Raw genomic sequence first — 20,704 nt, 5'->3', positions numbered from 1 at the left:
ACAGAAGGTAATTTACTCTCAGAATGAGGTAGCATTTGAGGATTTTTGTCACCAAGTCACAGAACTATCTCCTTTGCATGACCCCCATCCCTATGTTAACAAAAGCAGATTCTTCAGGCCTACAATGAGAACTTGAACCATAGCTCAGATCTTCCAACTTCTAGCTCAGACATTTATCCTGATGACCTTTTACTTGGGTTTCTTTTTTTGTCTTTCATCTTAAAAATCATAATGTATTTGAAGCCTGGTCCTTATTACCAGATACCACTGTCCTTGTCCATGGGGATATCAGAGGAAGTAGCCTTGCTCTTAGGCAGTTATAGAGAACACAGTCAGGGACATTCCTCCCCCCTTAGTGGCTGAGTTTCCTTTCACATGTTCCTGAATAAATCAGGGATCTTTATTTAACAGGTGCTTTATGACTCTGCTCGAGAAATAATTTTTCTGTACTTTCAATCTAGTGAAAAAGCTAGAAAATCCCTGCTTTTCTGTGGTTTGTTATCATCTGCACAGTCGTGTGTTTCCCTGATCATTGGCTCTCTGGGATTTGCAGTGCTGGAACATCCAGTTTACTCCACTCGCCAAAGAATGAAACTGTCCCCACGCTGCAGCCACCAAGACTTCCTGTCTCATCAGGTGACAGTGTAGCAGTGAGTGGCCAAGAGGCCTCTGTAGCCTGATTTTCATTCTCTCACCCCAGAAGCTGTTTTCTCCCCTCACCTCATTAGGGCTGTCCCCCTTTTCATATTTGTAGAGTCCACAGATCAGTGAGTACTCCATAGATTTCTGTGGTATTCTAGATTTCTCCTGGAAGGAGGATATTCAGAGCGCACCTTTGAAGAAGAGAGAGCTGAGGGACTTCCCTGGCAATTCAGTGGTTAGGACTCTGTGCTTCCAGTGCAGGATTTGGGGGGGTGGGGTGCGGGCACGGTTTTACTTCTGGTCAGGGAACTAAGATCCCACATGCTGTGCAGTACAGGCAAGAAATTAAAACGATTTTTAAAAGATGTAAAATGTTCTTGAAGAGAACAGGTGACTGGTTATTGTCCATAGCATTCATTGAACAGAGCTATGCAGAGTGATTTAACAGTGTGGAACTTAAATCCATATGCCTGCCCCCATCACAGACAAACCCTCTCTCTAGCTGGAAAGAGCGGGTGCACCTTTAAGAGCTCACGGGTGCAGCTGCCTGAACGGGCAGCAGGGGGCACCCTCACTGGACAAAGGGCTGCTGTCAAGCCTGTTTATTGGCTTCAGAGTGAATAACCTCTGTGCTGTTATGTCCCCCCGTCTCTTACACATCCTTTTAGCAGGTAATGAGCTGCTGTCCCAGCCTTTGATACCAAGTTTTACTTATTTTTTAATATCTTTCAAGAAAATTGACTTTCACTCAGATATACTCTTTGCAGGTCCTGTAATGAAAGAATTTTTTTAAATGTTATTGACATCAGTAAGGAAATATATGTACACGTTGAGAAGTACTTCTGGAAAGTGTAAGTCGCTCAGTCATTTCTAACTCTTTGCAACCCCATGGACTGCAGCCCACTGGGCTCCTCTGTCCATGGGATTCCCCAGGCAAGAATGCTGGAGTGGGTAGCCATTCCCTTCTCCAGGGGATCTTCCCAACCCAATGGTTCTCCTGCATTACAGGCAGACTTTTTAACCATCTGAGCTACCAGAGAAGCTTCTGGAATGTCACATAAAATTTCATTTGTAAACTGCATTTCAGTATTTTTCCTTTCAAGTTTTCTGGTGTAACATCTCCCTCTCCAACTCGCAGAAGGGGGGAGCAGATCCATTCACTTGGTTTTTTCCCTGTAAGTGATCATGACTTACACATTCTCAGGGTGTGGTTCTCAGATGTGGTCTCTCGGATATTATAATGTAGCAATGTCACCTAATGGTTTCACTTTTAATACAAATAGATACAGAGAATGTTAACATCTCATTTTGTTCTTTGTAAGTGTACTGATTACCTGTCCTGCCCCCCTTGCAAATCCCTTCTAAGTTTAGGAAAAAATACTCACCTATGTCTTTATTCAGGTTTTTTGTCTGATCAGATGCCATCTTCATGCTAGAATGTTTGTCTTCCCTTTCTATGTGTCTCTTATCATTTCTCCGCTTGGAGAGTCCCCATCCACCTCCTCAAAAAATGCAGGTGAAAGCATGTCCCTAGCTCCCAGCCACACCCAAGACCAGCATGACTTTCCAACATCCGCACATGTGTAAACTGTTACTCTTGTGTCTTTCTTACAAAGCCTAGCACTCTCTGGGTAATTGCCCAGTAGATCACACTCTGATGACGCCCCCAAAGGCCAGACTGTCCCCACGCCCCCTCAGCCGGGAGGACGACTCCAGGGCTGGGGAACTTGCTGGCCAGCATGACAAACCGCGTCTCTGTTTCCTCTGGAGAGATGGTACAGAAACAACCGGCCCTCCACCTTCTTGAGTTCTGCAGCCACAAATCCAACCAACCACAATCAAAAAAACATTTTTTTTTAAATTCTATAAAATTCCAGAAAAGCAAAAACTTGAATTTGCTACACCAACTCTTTACAAAGCATTTACATCATCTTCAGTATTAGGAGTCATGTAGAGATGATTTAGAGGATATGGGAGGATGTGTGTAGATTATATGCAAATATGCCATTTAATATAAGGGACTTGAGCATCCACATGGATGTTGGTACCCACAGGAGGTCCTGGGACCAGTCCCTTGCAGATACCAAGGGACAACTGTACACTTTCTCTTCAGCTACCTCCAGTGCCCGAAAGGCCTTCAGAAGTCAACATTACCTTTGTTCAAGGACATTCCAATCACCTTCTGGACTCTCTTATCCTATCTGCATGTTAGGGATGTGTCTTCATTGTTCAGTGTGGAATGGCAGACTGACAGCTGCTGCAGGCCTTAGAAACAATAAAACCTTGTCTCTCTGGGCAGTTTTCCTGTAAGTGTGTGTGTCCCATGTCTGTCTGTAAATTCTATAAATTGTTAGATCTCTTTTGGGGCTCATGGCGATCCCTCAGGGTCCTGGGAATTCCCAGAAGTGGTCCTGAGATGCTCAGTTGCTCCTTTGTTTTCCCTGCAGGTCTGGCGTCCCCCACTGCCATCACCCCGGTAGCATCCCCTATTTGCAGCAAAACAAGGGGCACTACACCAGTTTCCAAACCCCTGGAAGGTGAGTCCCTAGGCCCTGATGTGCCAAGAGGTTTGTGATCAGAAGAGCCCTCAGCGCTTCTCTCACTGTGTTTTCTACTTGCCCAGATATCGAAGCCAGACCAGACATGCAGTTAGAGTCGGACCTCAAGTTGGACAGGCTGGAAACCTTCCTAAGAAGGCTGAATAACAAAGGTACATACCAGGAGCCAGAGGGAAGCTGTGGTTCACGTGTGTGTGGCCAGTGTGGCTCAAGTTTCAGTGGGTAGCTCAGGAAGCCTAAAAATACCTACCCCACTTTCAGAATCTCTGAATCCCAACATGGATTGCTTTATCTCCTCAGCTAAATTGTCTTCTATTATGACTTAACCATTGCATACCATAAGCATTATCTTTGATGTTATATTTTAAAAGTTAATTTATTGGTCAACACTGATTAGATTACTAAGCTCTGATGCACTTGATAATGTACTCATTAGGTGGCTCCCAATAGCACATTTGTGCCTGGATCTAAACTCTTGGGATGTTATCCAGTCAGGATTGTAGACTCTGTAATTTTGCTTTTAACCCTGAAAGTAGATCATGACATGAAATCAACATGATCTGATGAACTTTCAGTTGTATATGTCATTTTCCAATAAGGTAGCAGCTGCTCTTATATCTGGTTGTCACAAATAGTATCTAGAAGAAAATTCTAGTGAATAAATAAAGATTTTAATACAAAAGTCTATGAAGTATATAAAATTAAAGAATAACATACAGAAGTGCCTCATCTCTTAAGAAAAATGTCCAGTACTTAAAGCTTATCTATTACTAAGCACCTAGTATTGACAATGACCCCTATAGGCTGAAAATAATACGAACAACCATTTTAAACTAGAAATATAAAAGTGTCATATAATAACCAAGCTGGCAAGGCAAAGAATACAAACAATTCATGGTTTATCACCTGTGTGTAACGGGTATCTAGCCCAGAGGTCAGCAGACTAACCTAGCTCCCCACCTCTATTTGTAAATAAAGTTTTATTGGAACACAGTCTTGCCCATCCATTAGCTTATTGGTAATAGTTAATTTTGTGCTATAGCCGCAGCTTCATGAAACTTGCAACACAAGTCAAATAGCCTCCCATGCAAAGCCTAAAATATTTACTACATGGCCCTTTGCAGAAAAAGTTGTTACCAAACCTTGATCTAGAACAAAGCTGAGGCTAGTTCTGCCTCCAAGAGCAAAAAGAACAGGTTCAGAAATTCTCAGTGACTTCAGCCTCCATTTCCCTACCACTCCCAGTGCAGGCTTTGTCCAGTCCTTTCCTGAGAAGACACGTGCCCAAGAAGCATCTACAGAGTCTGGGACAGCACTGTCATATTTGCTCTACTCCTGGACCTTAGTGGGAAGAAAATAATTTTTAAGATAGTGAAGCAGAGTTGAAGTCATGTTTTTACATACATCTCAGGTCATTGATTTGCTTATTTGTTGATAGTTGGTGGGATGCAAGAAACAGTCCTCACTGTCACTGGGAAATCGGTGAAAGAGGTGATGAAGCCGGACGATGATGAAACCTTTGCCAAGTTTTACCGTAGCGTGGACTCCACTCTACCGAGAAGCCCCGTGGAGCTGGACGAGGATTTCGATGTCATTTTTGATCCTTATGCCCCAAAGTAAGTTATTTCAGTTCCCATCATTCACCCCTGGAGAATGGATCCGTTCACCGGTCTCCGCATAGCACTTTCTTCTTTCACCATTACCATCTTTTGTGATAGAATAGCCAGATTGACACTGACCAGGGTCCTTGGCCTTCCCCAATCAATAGAAATTAATCTGAGGCCAGATAGGAAATGTAGGCAAGGCTTTATTGCGGCCCCTGCTGCAGCAGGAGGAAGGAAGAACAAGTGACAGGTGCCCTTGCTGGCTCCCCAAGGTGGGGCGAGCATGTTCCTTATATGGGGTAAGGGAAGGAGTATGTCCAGGGTTTGGACCAGGAGGGTGGGTGGCTTAGGTAGTTTACCCACCCCTTTGGTGGTGTTGAGTGCAGGAGGCATGTGAAGTACCCTGGTTTTGCTCCCAGCTCTTCAGAAGTGGCAGTTGGGTTTTTTTGGTCTATTTTATTGTCCATAATTTGCCCCAGTGGCACATGCATGAAGTTATTTTTAGTCCCTTAGAGTGTCTTTGTATTTTGTTGCTGGAGGAGATGTTTGTCCAGCTGTCATCACTGTAGCAAAAGTTCTCAAGTCCCAGGTCCCAGCTTGTCTCAAAATCACTATTCTCTAGAACCAGACACTGGAATAGATGGAGCTTGCATGCCCAGGACAGATGTCCTCTCTGCCAGAAAGTCTTGCATCCACACCATGTGCCTGATCCATAAAAATAATGTGATGGGTTTTTCACATCACTCAACTATTGCTTTCAGACTTCATGAACGCTGGTTAGCCAGCATTTCTGTGCCTTTCTTTCATTTGATGTGTCAAATTCTTACTCAACTTTGAAAACTATTTGGATCACCTGGGCTCCAATGAATACAGCTAAGTAGAAAATCAGTGAAATTTGCTATCATTGATAAGATCAATAGATCCAAGGGTTTTATCAGTGCTGTCCTAGGTCCCTCTTCACACAAAAATTTGGGTACACCACTAAAGAAAAGTGTTCATGGTGTTAGAATTCCTTTGATCTCAAGTGCTGCAAAGAAAGGCAAGTCCAACCAGCTTCAGCAGAAGAGAAGAGTGGAGGGATTTACAGGTTCACTCCTTGAAAAGTGCAGGTGTGACCTCAGGTTTGGGGGGCTCAGAATAAGGTCTCTCTCGTGCCAGCTTCCCTCTCAGGCCATCACTACATGTTAGTTGGTCACCCCTCACTCCAGATTTATAGCCTAGCGCTGTGGCCACTCCTGTGCAGGCAGCCGCCCTGCCCAGCAGTCCTAGGAGGAGATCAGGCTTGATTTTCCCAGGTCTGCATACAGCCCTGCAGGCATCATTGCGGCCAAGGGGATGGAAGATGCTGATAGGCTAGTGGTGGTCTCTGGACCCCTCCAGCTCCAGAGCTGGGATACAGGGCGGGATGTGGAGGGAGGCAAGCCCACAAAGGCAAGTCCAAGACCACCTACCAGAAGCAGGGAGAGCATGTTGGATGGGCTTCCACAGCCATCCACCACATTTATCTGCTTCCCACCAATCTGTCAGAGAGCTGCCTCTTCCAGAAGTCTGTAAGATCATCATAAATGTTTCCTTAAGCTGTTCCTGATACCCATTCTGCATTTTTCAATGTGTTCAGTTTTTGTTTTTTTTTCAATTTGCTACCTTAAGAAAGTGAATAATTTACCACTCCCCACATTTAATATTCTGGGTATTATTTGTGTACACGGTTATTGGACCATTTCTCAATCTCCTCCTCATCCAAATGTCATTGTTTAAATTGTTACATACAGTTTGAACATTGATATGTTGTGTTTACACACATACACAAATGATAATGTCATGTATGAAAGAGGACCTCCAGGGACAGAGATCCATGCACTTGGACATTAAAAGCAGCTAGAGTCTGCTGGGAAACTGTGTGACAGAGTGTACCCCCATCTTCATGTCTGGCCCTAGAGAGTTTTGTTTGTGTGTGTGAGAAAGAGAGATGGTCATGGTTAGTTTGGGGGCCTCTTTTTACTTCTATATACTCTTCAAAATAGTGCTTATTTTCCAAAGGGGGATAGTGGGTTGAGAGGAGAATAGTGATGGGAGAATTGGGGAGGGAACTGAAAAACTGACATGGAGAGGAAGTTGAGCTTGCAGGAAGGAGGGTTAAATTGAGAAGCAATGCCTGGCTATTCTCAGAGGGCTTGCTAGAAAGCCCAGAGAAGGAAGGGTGGTTCTTTTCCAACAGGAAGTGATCGGGATGCTGTGGGGGGTGATGATAACAGGGAAGGACCTCCACCCATCAGCACTGTCCAGGAGTGGGGTGGGCTGCCCCAGAGGCGCCAGCCGCTCCTCCAGGTGAAGTCCCAGGGGCACGGTGAGAGCAGGGCTCCTAGGATTGGCTGGGATCTGGACCCAAATGGGCTTCAACCTTCCAAGACCCTCTGACTCCATCGGTGGCGTGGTGGGAGGAGGAGGGGGAGCTGTAAGATTTATAATGCAATTGAGAAATAAAACTTTGGAGCTGGATGCTCCAGGTCAGAGACCTGCAAGCCCCTGAGCGTGGGTGAGACTGCAGCCCTGGGCCACAGCAGCTCTGCTCTGCCCCGCAGGTTGACATCCTCGGTGGCTGAGCACAAGCGTGCTGTGAGGCCCAAGCGCCGGGTCCAGGCTTCCAAAAACCCCCTGAAGATGCTGGCCGCGAGGGAAGATCTCCTGCAGGAGTACACTGAGCAGAGGCTGAACGTGGCCTTCGTGGAGTCAAAGCGCATGAAAGTCGAAAAGTGTGAGTTTGGGGCCCACCCCCAGCTGTGTGCCCGGGAACTGGGGGAGCAGATGACTCCATCTCTCATTTTCCTGCCCTGCAAAGGCCAGTCACAGTGCTCAGAGATACTCGTGAGAGACAAATGAGCGTGTTTGCACACACACATGCACACCTGCAGAAAACCTGCTTAGAAGGTGAAGGCTTCTCACAGAAACTCTTAAGTGTGGCCCATCTGTTCACTTAAAGTGAAAGTGTTAGTCACTCAGTTGTGTCCGACTCTTTGCGACCCCATCGGCTGGAGCCCACCAGGCTCCTCTGTCATGGGGGTTCTCCAGGCAAGAATACGGAAGTGGGGAGCCATTCACTTCTCCAGGGGATCTTCTCAACCCAGGGATCGAACCCAGGTCTCCCACATTGCAGGCGGATTCTTTACTGTCTGAGCACCAGGGAAGCCCTCTGTTTATTTAAGTCTTTTTGAGTTTTCTTTCCAGAGGCTGGAGGAAAGGGAGGTAGGACTTTGTAATTCAGCCCATTTCCAAACTTGGCAGTTCTCCACTCCATTTGATTCTAGAGGAAATTAGATCTCTCATGGGCAAGTGTCCCACATCCCTGCTTTGCCTAATCCTAGATTTTACGCTATTAATTAAAGTACAAACCAGTGCTTTTCACATTGCTTTGGAAAGGACCTCGGGCTCCTTGAAGTTGGGTTGTGGGTTGAGAGGAGTGGCGGGAGGGGGCAGTAGAGGTAGGGTGATGATGAAAGTGAGGAGCAGCCCCCAGGCTTTGTCCCACTTCAGGCTCAGCCATCAGCTTTCCTCTGCCCAGCCACATGGGGGTCCCCAGTTCAGAAACAGCGGTTGTCCTGGTAGAGCTAGTGGCATGCATAATCTTGCGAGTCTGAATACTCTTGCTATCGTTTTTATTTTCCTATAGCACTCATAAACCTACTTACCAAAGTTGGTTTTTTATTTTTAGAAATAGAATATTTAGATGAAGTGGTTGAGCCTCTTCATATAATTATCTTACTAAATAAGTATATTTCAAAATCTCTGAGCCATATGAATTGTCAAGTGGTGTTATATTTCTTCAGTGTTAGAACTTCATCCCAGTGAAGTAATTTTCCGAGTTTCTCTCTAGCATGCACATATTTTTTTTTTTCTAGCATGCACATATTTTTTAAAACAAAGAGCTGGAGAAATAAAGATTTATTGGCACAGATTCTATGTACTTTAATTCTGCCTCCACTTTTCGGGGACATATGTACATTTGTTGATTCACACTGAGAACATAGCATCTTGTTACAATCTTAAATCTGAGAGCAAAGGATCCCAAGAGATCATCTAGTTGTTCACTCTGCCCCCAGGAAAAGATGAGAACTAAACCAAGCCTTACAGAGTGCCTGCTTTTCTGCATATAAAGACTTAGGATGGGAGATGGTCCAACAGTCCCCCTCAGGAAAGCATTTTCAACATCTGAACCCTGTAAGGAATTATAACGGCTTTAGTGGAATTGCAGCAAATGAGTCCAGCTCCTGATTTTATACTGAGGTTGTTGGTCCACACTCAGTTCTTATCTCTCTGCATGGATGGGGTGACACCTGTCAACAAACATTTATATTTTCAATCCTGTGTTTAATTCCTAACACAGAGCTTCACTGCATAGTTCATCAGACTAGAGTATGTTTTAACCCACCAGGACTAGCTTGAAAAGAAAAAAGCAGTGGTTCAGTTATGCATGATCGCTGAGTATAAACCTTGTCTTTTCTCCCGAATGTCTCACTGCCCTGTGCTGTTTCATCCTTCGATCCTCCCAGTGTCCGCCAACTCCAGCTTCTCAGAAGTCACCCTGGCAGGGTTAGCCAGCAAAGAAAACTTCAGCAACGTCAGCCTGCGGAGCGTCAACCTGACAGAACAGAATTCCAACAACAGCGCAGTGCCCTACAAGAAGCTGATGCTGCTGCAGGTTAAAGGTATTGAGAGCTGAGAGGACCACACACGACCCTGGGTTTTGTCTGGAGGCCTGAGTTTCCCCCACTTGCCTGACAGGAGGAGGGAACGCACACTTCTGGAGAGCCCACTGGGCACCCTCGCATCTAACCCCAGCTTTGCAAAATCCCACGAGGTGGGAAGCATTCGGCGCCTGAGCTTGGTGATGGGCCCCAGGTCCCCACAGCTGCTGGGCGGCAGAGCTGACTTTGACCCTGGTCCATCTCATCCCAGAATCCCAGCTCTTGCTGCTGCGCTCCTTCCCGTGACCCTGGCCACACACTGCCTGAGGTCACCAGATGCCCCCACGGCCATCAGAGTGTTCGCCCCACTCTCGTTCTCCCTGGGGTCAGCAGGAGTCAGGGAGCCAGAGGGAGAGATGGGCGTTCTCAGAGAAGGGAGCGAGGGAGCGCAGAGGGGTGGCCAACACCCTCCCCCCCCTTCTTTAACAAGGAGCCTTCCCCCGCAGCCAGAGGGCTTTGGGTTGCCCTGCAGTGATTAGCTGCCCCCGAGTAGCACTGCTGTAGATTCAGGCTCAAGACAAGGAGGGCGTATCCTCTGCTTCGCTGGCAGTTTCCAGTATGTGTCTGCACGACCACTGTCCTTTGTAGCGTATTTAGAACACCAGTGACAAGACCCCCGCCTCCGTTCCCATGTTGTAGTGCTGGGACGGCACTATCGGTGTGACTGTGGGGAGATGGAAACCATTTAGGAGAAGGTGTTGGAAGCTGCACAACGCAGTGCTTCCCTCTAAGCTGGTTCCTTTGTAGACTCAGGGTGTCCAAGGACCAGGGGGTTCTCTGAAGGGCTCTCTGATCGCCCGGCCCGCAGAGGCTGTTAAGTGTAGGAGGTGGGCTGAGTGGAGAGAGACCAGGAGAGGAGTGGGAGAGGGGAAATAGGGTGTTTGCCAACATCCCTGGGGAGGGAGCCTTAATGGATCCACGTGCTGTAACAGGACACCGCTAGTGGTCCTGGTGGCGACTCTTGGGACATGCCACCAGGGAAAGTCATCCACGAGGCTGTGACCTAGGTCCCCCGGGTCACGGGAGCTCGGGTGAACAGAGGAGACTGGTCAGAGGCAGAGTCAGGAGCAGGGCTGCTCTGGATGTGGGGTGCTTCCCGGCGGGTCCTGCTGGGGCTCCTCTCGGGGAGACGGTGACCTCTGCCCCGTGTTCAGGAAGAAGACACGTGCAGACGCGGCTGGTGGAGCCTCGCGCCTCCTCCCTCAACAGCGGGGACTGCTTCCTCCTGCTCTCGCCCCATCACTGCTTCCTGTGGGTCGGAGAGTTCGCCAACGTGATCGAGAAGGCAAAGGTCGGTGTCTGAGGAATGAGGGTAGCTTGGTTCCGCGTCTCCTTTAGACACAGACAGGACATTCTTCCAGTGGCCAGACCCCTAGAGAGCTTCTCAAAGGCTCAGTATTTCCTTCAAGTGAGAGGGGACAGTCTTCTTTCTTTTCCAGAAAGCCTCTGCCATGAGCTTAGTGTTTCAGGGAGATGTTTTCAAAGGAGTCTGAGCTATGCCCCCAGGTTTTAAGTCCTGGTTCATCGTTTCTCCTGTAGAAGAAAGGAACTGACCCATCACTTCCAAATTGTTTATCCCAGGTGCTAATGAAGTTCCTTCTCTGATGTACTGAGTGAGGTTTTAATGGGAAAAGACCAGGAAATGGGTACTTTTTTTCTTTTTATTGACTTACTGATTTTTAATTGACGTATAGTTGATTTACAATGTTCATTTCTGATTTACAGAGTTAATTTCTGCTGTAGAGCACAGTGGTTCAGTTACACATACATTCGTTTTCATATTGTTTTTCTTCCCAGGATATTGAATGATAGTTCCCTGTGCTATACGATAGAACCTCGATGTTTATCCATCCTGCATATGCTAGTTGGCGTCTCTAATCCTAAACTCCTACTCCATCCCTCCCCCGCCTTTCCTCCCCCTTGGCAGCCACAAGTCTGCTCTCTATGTCTGTGAGTCTTTCTGTTTCATAGATAGGTTCATTTTTTAGACTGCATATATGACATCATATGGTATTTGTCCTTCTCTTTCTGACTTCACTTAGTATGATCATCTGTAGTTGCATCCATGTTGCTACAAATTTTGTTTTTTTAATGGCTGATTAGTAGAATGGGTGTTTTTACAAAGCATCAAGGATGATCTATTGAATTTAAGACTAAGAACTGTTGCTGTAAAGAATGGATTCCCCCTAGTCCTTTAGTTACATTTTCTTGACTTTGTAGACAACCCCCAACCAGTGCCCCTGGCCCCCGTGGTCACGAGGTTTTCCTTTCAGACACGCACCATTTCTCTTCCCTGATTTCAGCCTTAGCCCATCCACCACCTGGCCTTGGGCTTGTCTGCCCAGGTAACTGTGTTCCTCTCTCTGTTTAGGCCTCAGAACTCGCGAGTTTAATTCAGACCAAGAGGGAACTTGGTTGTAGAGCAACTTACATCCAGACTGTTGAAGAAGGAATTAATACACACACACATGCAGCCAAAGACTTCTGGAAGCTTCTGGGCGGCCAAGCCAGTTACCAATGTAAGAGTTTACCGCATCTCAGAGAAGAAGACTGGCTGCTTCTTCTCCTCTCCTCCTTCCTTCTTCCAAACCAGCTGCTCTCCAGTGGAAAACATAACATCCCCTTACTGTTCTTATCCCAAAGCCGCCGGAGACCCAAAGGAGGATGAGCTGTATGAAACAGCCATAATAGAAACCAACTGCATTTACCGTCTGATGGATGACAAACTCGTCCCTGATGATGACTACTGGGGGAAGATCCCAAAGTGCTCCCTCCTGCAGTCAAAAGAGGTATGGTGAGGACTCTGCCTTGGCCCTGGGCTGCCCAGGAAAACAGACAGGAAGTGCCCAACAGACACTAGCCAGGGTTAGTGCACATCACAGACCAGAGACATCTTGTTTGGGTTTTTTTGGCTGCACCTTGAAGCATGTGAGATCTTAAGTTCCCCAACCAGGGATCGAACCCACGGCCCCTGCCATAGAAGAACTGCGTTCTTAACCACTGGACTACAAGGGAAGTCCCCAGAAACATCTTTTTAAAGGCTACCAATTTGGGATTTCAAATCATTACTGCCGTCTTAGATGCTAATTGTTGTTTATTCACTAAGCTGTGTCTGACTCTTTGCGACCCCATGAACTGTTGCCCGCCAGGCTCCTCTGTCCATTGGATTTTCCCAGGCAAGAATACTGAAGCGGGTTGCCATTTCCTCCTCCAGAGGATCTTCCCAACCCAGAGATTGAACCCTTGTCTCAAATGTCCTGCACTGGCAGGCAGATTCTTTACCACCGCGCCACCTGGTTGCTAATACAGAGTTACAAATGTTGTTCCGAAGATGCATGGGGCATTGAAGGCTTTTCTATTTGGGGCCAAACATAAATATGACTCAGGCCTGTCTCTTGATTTTTGTATAAAAAACATTTTTCAGTCCTTAAGTTTCAGGAATCATAGGTATATATATAATTTTTAGGTTTTCCAAGTAAACCCATAAATTTTTATTTCTCACATAAGATTTATTAAATATAACATGTTTTTGTTTTTTCTGATAAGTATTAAATATATATTAAATATTTAATTTTATATTTAATATTTTATATATGTTGTGGGCTTCCCTAGTGGCTTAACAGTAGAAGAATCCACCTGCCATGCAGGAGCTGCAGGAGACGTGGGTTCGATCCCTGGGTCAGGAAGATCCCCTGGAAGAGGGCATGGCAACCCACTCCAGTACTCTTGCCTGGAGAATCCCATGGACCGAAGAGCCTGGCAGGCTTCAGTCCATAAGGTCACAAAGAATCAAACATGACTGAAGCAAATGAGCGCACATGCATACATGTGTTTGTATGTGTGTATACGTGTGTGTGTGTGTGTGTATGTGTGTGAGTATATACATCCAGGACCATTACGTATTCTGAGTGTGGAGAAGAAAGTGGAAGACACAAAGGGACTTTAAATTTCATTGGGTAGAAAAGTATTAGAAAGAATGTCATCCAAAGCTAAACTGATTGTCTGATGTGAATGGGCATTTAAAGGGAGAAACACTGTCACAGAAAAAGAAGTAATCAGGAATAATTTTAATGATAAGGTGAAATTTGAGTCGTTTGCTTAGTAATTCTACTTAGTTTGCTTAGTAATAATAATTCTACTATTCTTAAGTAGAATCTGGATTGCTGGAAATGAAAAGTAAAAGTCGCTCAGTTGTGTCAGAGTACTGGAGTGGGTAGCCGTTCCTTTCTCCAGGGGATCTTCCCAACACAGGGATCGAACCCAGGTCTCCTGCATTGCAGGTGGATTCTTTAGCAGCTGAGCCACCAGGGAAGCCCAAGAATACTGGAGTGGGCAGCCTATCCCTTCTCCGAGGGATCTTCCTCATGTAGGCATTGAACCGGGGTCTCCTGCTTTGCAGGCAGATTCTTTACCAACTGAGCTATCGGGAAAGGTTGGAAATGAAGACAGGAATTATTCTAGCAAGAAAGCATAGAAGAAGCAACAGGCACAGAAATAAGAAATAGCATTGTGTTCATGTATTCATTCAACAAACCCTAGTGAGCCCAACTGCGAATGTAAGTATAGGTTTCTCTCTGCCCTTGAGGGTCTCGGAAGGGCAGAGTACAGTCGCTGGGTCTTCAGGCCACGTGAGGTTGCCTGTGTAAGTTAAATGAGTGAGTGACAAGGGAGGGGAGGGAGTATGGGGGACGGAGGAAGACATGCTAAAATAGCTCTTATGCCTCAGAAGTGCTACATGGCCTGAGCCTTCAGAGGAGGGGGTAACTTGGACAATTAGGTCAACAAGACAGAAATCACACCCACGGAGTGGAGGCTGGCTTGGCAGGATGGCGCTAGCTGCCAGGTCTCTCTGTGTCTGCACTGAATGCTCCATTAGGATTTAAATCATCGCCTGTCTAACTCACTGTCACTAGAGACCCTGTCAACTAGAACTTGTCCTTGGAGTTAACAGATTTTTCTGTGCCATTGCCCCAGGTACTGGTGTTTGATTTTGGGAGTGAGGTTTACGTGTGGCATGGAAAAGAAGTCACATTAGCACAACGGAAAATCGCCTTTCAGCTAGCAAAGCACTTGTGGAATGGAACCTTTGACTACGAGAATTGTGACATCAACCCGCTGGATCCTGGGGAATGCAATCCCCTCATTCCCAGGTACTGCCGGGCCCTCGGCCACCTCCCCCCCACCGCAGTGATTAACCATCCCCTCTCATGGGTTTTACTTTTCATAAATGATCACAATGCAGTACCATGATTATTCACAAAAAGAACGGTGCTTTAGCTTTTCCCTAACAAATACAGAAGTACGGATGGAGAGGTCGTCTGGATGGTGTTCCTGTTATATTTCATTTCTTAAAGTAAATCGGTGCCACCTGCAGCATTCAGGTGCTGTTGTGCCAGATGAATAGCAGTTGTTTAAACAAATGGCTTGCTCATCTGAAAAGCTTGCCAAGTCCTGGAATCCAGCCATGGATCTAAAGCTGTGGAAACCATGCCTGTCTGTCTGGTTTCACACCTTCCCAGCATAGCCCTTTGAATTCCAGGATCCACCATTTATTTAGATGAGGTTTTGGCCCTTTTGCTGGGAGGGAGGACGTGGTATTGAAGTAATGACTGTAATTATTTCTGATAGTCTACTGGACTTTATTTAAAGTCATCTTGGCAAATCGGCCAAAGATGCACAAAACTCTCAGAAAGATGATCTTGACAAAAAAAATTCTTACATCCAAAGGATCAGTGTTTTTTATTTCATAACTATCAGGAAAAAGAAGTGCCTTTAAATTATGCCTGCCACATAATACATTAGAAATTGATGCAAATGGCACATTGAAACTGCTTTTTAATGTTTTCCATTGAACTTAGATACAGATCTCAAAAAAAAAGAGAAAAAAAAAAAGAAGTGTACACCTAGAATAAAATCAGATGATTCCCAGGTGTGGTCAAGTGACTAAGCAATTTCCTTAAAGTATGTCGGCAGGCCCCCTGTGTCCCTTCTTCCTTTATGCTGGCAATAATACAGACAATTTGGCTGAAACTGAAACATCTATTTTGGACCATGGGAGAGCACGCTAAGAATAATGGAGCAGGAAAAGGATCCCAAGTCCTTCATGGTCATGGAACTTCCAGGACGGTGAAAAACTACCTACATTTGGACTTTTGGCTGCCCGGCACCACTTGTCACATCTTTGATGTCAGGCTTAATGCTGTGATGATCTGCTTGGGCCAGTGAAACAGGGCCCACACTTTGGCTGTTTGACCCAGTCCTGAAGAGAGTGAAGTCTGAAGGCAAAGGAAGAGGATTAGAAATTGGAACAGGAGACAACTCAAAGATTCAAAGGAGTAAATTGTGCAGTTTGCCAAACAGGTTTGACGTGCAGTACGAAACGGATACCGAAGCCAGGTTTTGCCCAGATGGCCCCTTCAAGTGAGCCTTCTCCGACCTCCCCATTCAGAATCACAGCTCTAAGCTTCCCTGGTGGCTCAGTGGTAAAGAATCCACCCGCCAATGCAGGAGATACAGGTTCGCTTCCTGGTCCAGGAAGATCCCACATGCCGAGGGGCAGCTAAGCCCATGCCCCGCAGCTACTGAGCCTGTGCTGAGTCTGGGAACCACAACTACTGCACCCATGCACTGCAACCACTGAGGCCCAAACACCCTAGGGCCCGTGTCCCACAGCGAGAGAAGCCACAGTGAGAAGCCCAGACACAACTAGAGAGTCACCTCCACTTACCACAACTAAAGAAAAGCCCACTCATCAGTGAAGACTCAGTCCAGTCAAAAATAAATAGATAAAATTGCAGTTCTTTCCTCTCTAAACCAACATTCCTTATTCCCTATTTCTACTTATATTATCCATAGTCCTATTTTACTCTTTTAAAGTGTAATATTTAATGCATACAAAAGGATATACATATACATGTAAATGACAAATCATGTTAATAAAAGTTCACCACAACTTAAGAATTGAAAAAAAAAAAAAAACCCAATTCTTGATTTTATTCATTGTCATTATAGAAAAAATTCAAAATAATGTCAGTGTAAAAAAAAAATATAATGTCAGTGTAGGTGAAAAGTTTTCAAATCCTTTTTAAGCACATTTAACAAAATTAGTACTGAAACAACTAGTTTTTTTAAGAACTAAATCTAAGACAAAAAGGAATATTTTACTTGCTATAGTAAGAGAAAAAAATACCAAAGCATAAAATCTGTATGATGGACAGTTCGATCATGACATCATCTGAGATCTGAAAATACAGAGGAGTGGGCATCTCACCCGCTGGCTCTCAGTGCCTCTGAGATCAGAAACACTGGAGGAGCTTTGGAAAAAAATGCATTTGGTGGGCCCAGCCCGGGAGATGTGTTTTCAATTCAGGTGGGTGGGGCTTGTGTGTCAGCATGTCTTAAAAGCTCCCAAGGGATTTTAAGGTGCAGGCAAAGTGGAGCACCCAGCCCTTCTTAACAGACAGGAGACTGAAACCACCGAGGCGTCATGACTTCACCCAGCTCAGACCCACGAGTCAGGACAGAGGGGAGGGTCACCAGCTTCATGCCCTCACACTGCAGGCCTGCTGGCCGTGCTCCCTGGCTTCACAGTATCCAAGATGAATTTCTAAGCTGAGACCAAAGTGTTCATTCTATAAGCACCTTAGCAAGTCTGCAGAGTGGAATTTAGATAAAAGACAGTCACTCAGCTATTTTCTGTTGAGGACCATAGCCTTCAAGGTAGTCCTGAATTTTCCATAGTTGCTGATATTTGGTTCCTGAAGTCCCACTAGAGTTCACAGGGGAAGTGTTTGCATACAGTGCCTCATCCTTTCGGGTCCCTTTGAAAACAGGCAGCCCCTTGGTGTGCCTTAGCTGTGATGCCAGAAACTGTGGTCTGGACCAAATAGGACGTGATGAAGCAGGGGCCACCACAGGGCCCAGGAAGCACTGCCCATCCATCTGATGGACCCAATTCACAAGCCAAGGCTGATTAGGAAGGATGAGAAACACCTTCACCTTATCCTTAGGGCTCACCCTCTTCTGCACGTCTTTTCTCAGCTCTGCCTATTTCTAAGTTAGCTGTGTTCCAAGCTCAATGCTGGATTCTGAGATCCCAAGACAGTACAGACCTCCTGACTGGGCTGGGCGGCTTCCTTTCTCTTTTCATTGTGTTCTGCTCACCTGCTTCCCATCCAGTGACCTAGACATACATGTGCACAAACTCACTCTGTGATCTATGAGGATATGTTCATTTAGGGAACAGAGGAGAATTTGTTCCTGGAGACTGGCAATCTCCATTGTGACATGACTTAAAAAGAGAACTCAGGGTGAACACAGATCCCTCCATCTATTCATGAACTTGAAGGAAACATGCTGAGGCCCTTTGGATGACCGTGGGCAGAATAAAGCAGGCAAGAGAGACACGCCTGTGACTCCTGCCTTTGCTGAACTCCCAGACTAGCCCATTGCCCTCGGGGACCCCAATGTGTGGATTTGCTAGAATGCAAGGCAAGTCCAGTCCTGAGGTGGATCATGTCACATTCAGGCACATCAACTCCAAGGAAACAAAACCATACAAGGCTTCAGGCTAAAATAAGAAAATGTCATTATCGGGTCACATCAGTGAAAACAAACCATCCACTCTGTATACTGTTTACATGTTTTGTTTTCTCACTAGCCACGTGTGCTGGGTTTGGACTTCTTAATTTCAATGTGACTTACTTAATCTTGGTTCTTTTCCCATCCACTCCTCCCACCCCACCCCCACCCTGCAGAAAAGGACAGGGGCGGCCTGACTGGGCAATATTTGGGAGGCTTACAGAACACAACGAGACGATCTTGTTCAAAGAGAAATTTCTTGATTGGACGGAACTGAAGAGACCTAATGAGAAGAACACCAGCGAACTTGCGCAGCACAAGGTATTCAGGATCAAGCCCCAAACCTCAGGGCTTGGTTTGAGTCCATGCCAAAGGGGCTTGGGTGCTAAAAGCCCTCCTGGGGTTTGCTAGTAGAACAGCAAACCAGTTTCCAGTTACATTCTGACTCCAGGAGGTGAAAAAAGCCGTGTTTCCACCTCCCGGTTTATAGGTGTCACATTCAGTCATGTCTGTGTGTCCCCTAAATGCAGCCTTTCCTGAAATGCACTGGACAGCCTCAATGCCGTCCTCTGAGGCTATCCCATCACCAGGGAAGCAGTGATGCTATAGCTGCGGATGCAGAAGCAGCTGAGCCAGCATGTCTGCATTCCCTCCTAGGACGATGCCCGGGCGGAGGTCAAGCCTTACGATGTGACACGGATGGTTCCGGTGCCCCAGACGACAGCCGGCACCGTGCTGGATGGGGTCAACGTGGGCCGAGGCTACGGGCTGGTGGAAGGGGACGACCGGAGGCAGTTTGAGATCGCCAGTGTCTCGGTGGACGTCTGGCACATCCTGGAGTTCGACTACAGCAGGCTCCCCAAGCAGAGCATCGGGCAGTTCCACGAGGGCGACGCCTACGTGGTCAAGTGGAAGTTCATCGTGAGCACCGCAGGTGAGTGAGCACTTCTGTGTCCTCCCAGCACCGCCGTGGGCATTGTGATTGTGGCCGCCAGATCCAGAGTGAGTGTGTGTCTGCCCCCAGCTTCCGGTGCAGGAACCAGTCTAGTCATTCCTCGTGAGAACCTCGGGAATAGATTCCTAACACCCCAGCATGGCTAGCATCCCTGGGGCTTCCCTCTAGCTGCCTGGCATGGTAAGCTTTCCCGGCTACCCTTGCTCCCTCCCCTGCCCCATCCCCAAAGATCTTCTAGAAAAGCAGTGATTTTGCCTCCATATGACATTACTATTTACCCCATGGTTGGATGCTGCCGAAATGGAAGGAACACACAGCCGATGGTTCAGAACTGAAACCAAATGGTGTCATCAGTCAATCCATGCACAAAAAGATTTATTCAAACTGATAGAAGTATTTCCTCCAAGGCTGAGAGTCCAGCAGTGCTCTATGGATCTGGCAGAGTAAATACATGGTCCCACCTCCCCACGGACCCCACAGCGCTGTGCTCGTCACACGGTAAAAGAACAAAACACTCCATGGCGTGCTTTGCACTAGGCGCAGCGAGGGCGGAGAGTGGTGGGCTGGGGAGAAATAATCCCTTTTTCTTGCCAAGCAGCAGCCACAAGTCAAGTGATCCAGTGTCCCTCATTCCTACGCATTTAGAGAGTTCATGTCACAACCTGATGACTCCGAGTTTCACTTGCCAAGGGAGTTTAGTCACCTCCTCCTGGCCCCCTCACCTTCCGGGTGTGGCTGCCCCGCCGGGCACAGGGCGGAGGCCATTGTTGGCTTTCAAACACTGACTTAGAACCATTTGGTTTCTTACCTAATTTATCCGCTATACATCTGTTACTCAACAGGTGGCGTTTACCGAGCACCCACTCTATAAAGAGGACACTTCTAAAATTTATATTATTGAAGTATAGTTGATCGACAGTGTTGTATTAATTTCTGCTGTATAGCAGAATGATTCAAATACACACACACACACACACACACACACACACACACACACATATCCTTTTCATATTCTTTTCCATTATGGTCCATCACAGGATATTAAATACAGTTCCCTGTGCTGTATGGTAGGACCTTGCTGTGTGTCCCTCCTGTATGACTGGTTTGCCTCTGCTGGTCTCAGACTCCCAGTCTGCCCCTCCCCACGTCCCCTCCCGCTCTGGCAACCACCAGAGTCTTGTTTTGTTTTGGAGACAAGGTTATTTGTGTTGTATTTTATATTCCAGATACAAGTGGTGTCATAGAGCATTTGTCTTTTTCTTACTTAGTATGATCATCTCTCCGTCTGTGTTGCTACGGAGAGCAACATCCTTTTTTATGGCCGAGGAATATTTCATTGTGTGTGTGTGTGTGTCTTTATGCCACATCTTCTTTATCCATCATTTGTCCATGGACATTTGGGTAGCTTTCATGTCTTGGCTATTGTAAATTGTGCTTCTATGAACATAGGGATGCATGTATCTTTTTCAATTATATTAACAGTTTTTTTTTCTGGTTCTATGCCCAGGAATGGAATTGCTGGATCATATGGTAATTCTTGTTTTAGTTTTCTGGGGAACCTCTGTACTGTTATCCACCGTGGTTGCACCAACTTACATTCTCACCAACAGTGTAGGAGGGGTT

At 46.3% G+C, this 20,704-nt stretch overlaps 1 protein-coding gene across 12 annotated transcripts in view; it reads left to right on the top strand.

Moving 5' to 3' along the window:
* The window catches only part of SVIL (supervillin), a 254,119-nt gene that overhangs the window by 216,289 nt on the left and 17,126 nt on the right, over positions 1 to 20,704 (top strand). For all 12 annotated transcript variants that reach the window (XM_061126354.1, XM_061126353.1, XM_061126358.1 and 9 more), the window contains 11 exons: positions 3,090 to 3,179; positions 3,266 to 3,352; positions 4,639 to 4,816; positions 7,387 to 7,559; positions 9,352 to 9,507; positions 10,701 to 10,837; positions 11,918 to 12,065; positions 12,190 to 12,335; positions 14,521 to 14,696; positions 18,303 to 18,447; positions 18,784 to 19,060. In XM_061126354.1, the coding sequence (XP_060982337.1) occupies positions 3,090 to 3,179; positions 3,266 to 3,352; positions 4,639 to 4,816; positions 7,387 to 7,559; positions 9,352 to 9,507; positions 10,701 to 10,837; positions 11,918 to 12,065; positions 12,190 to 12,335; positions 14,521 to 14,696; positions 18,303 to 18,447; positions 18,784 to 19,060 (1,713 nt within the window). The remainder of the gene's footprint in view (positions 1 to 3,089; positions 3,180 to 3,265; positions 3,353 to 4,638; positions 4,817 to 7,386; positions 7,560 to 9,351; positions 9,508 to 10,700; positions 10,838 to 11,917; positions 12,066 to 12,189; positions 12,336 to 14,520; positions 14,697 to 18,302; positions 18,448 to 18,783; positions 19,061 to 20,704) is intronic.

The sequence above is a fragment of the Dama dama genome, chromosome 23 (genome assembly GCF_033118175.1).
Source record: "Dama dama isolate Ldn47 chromosome 23, ASM3311817v1, whole genome shotgun sequence".
Lineage (NCBI taxonomy): Eukaryota > Metazoa > Chordata > Mammalia > Artiodactyla > Cervidae > Dama > Dama dama.
The sequence above is the reverse complement of the archived record's forward strand: the minus strand, read 5'-3'. Positions and strand labels throughout refer to the sequence as shown.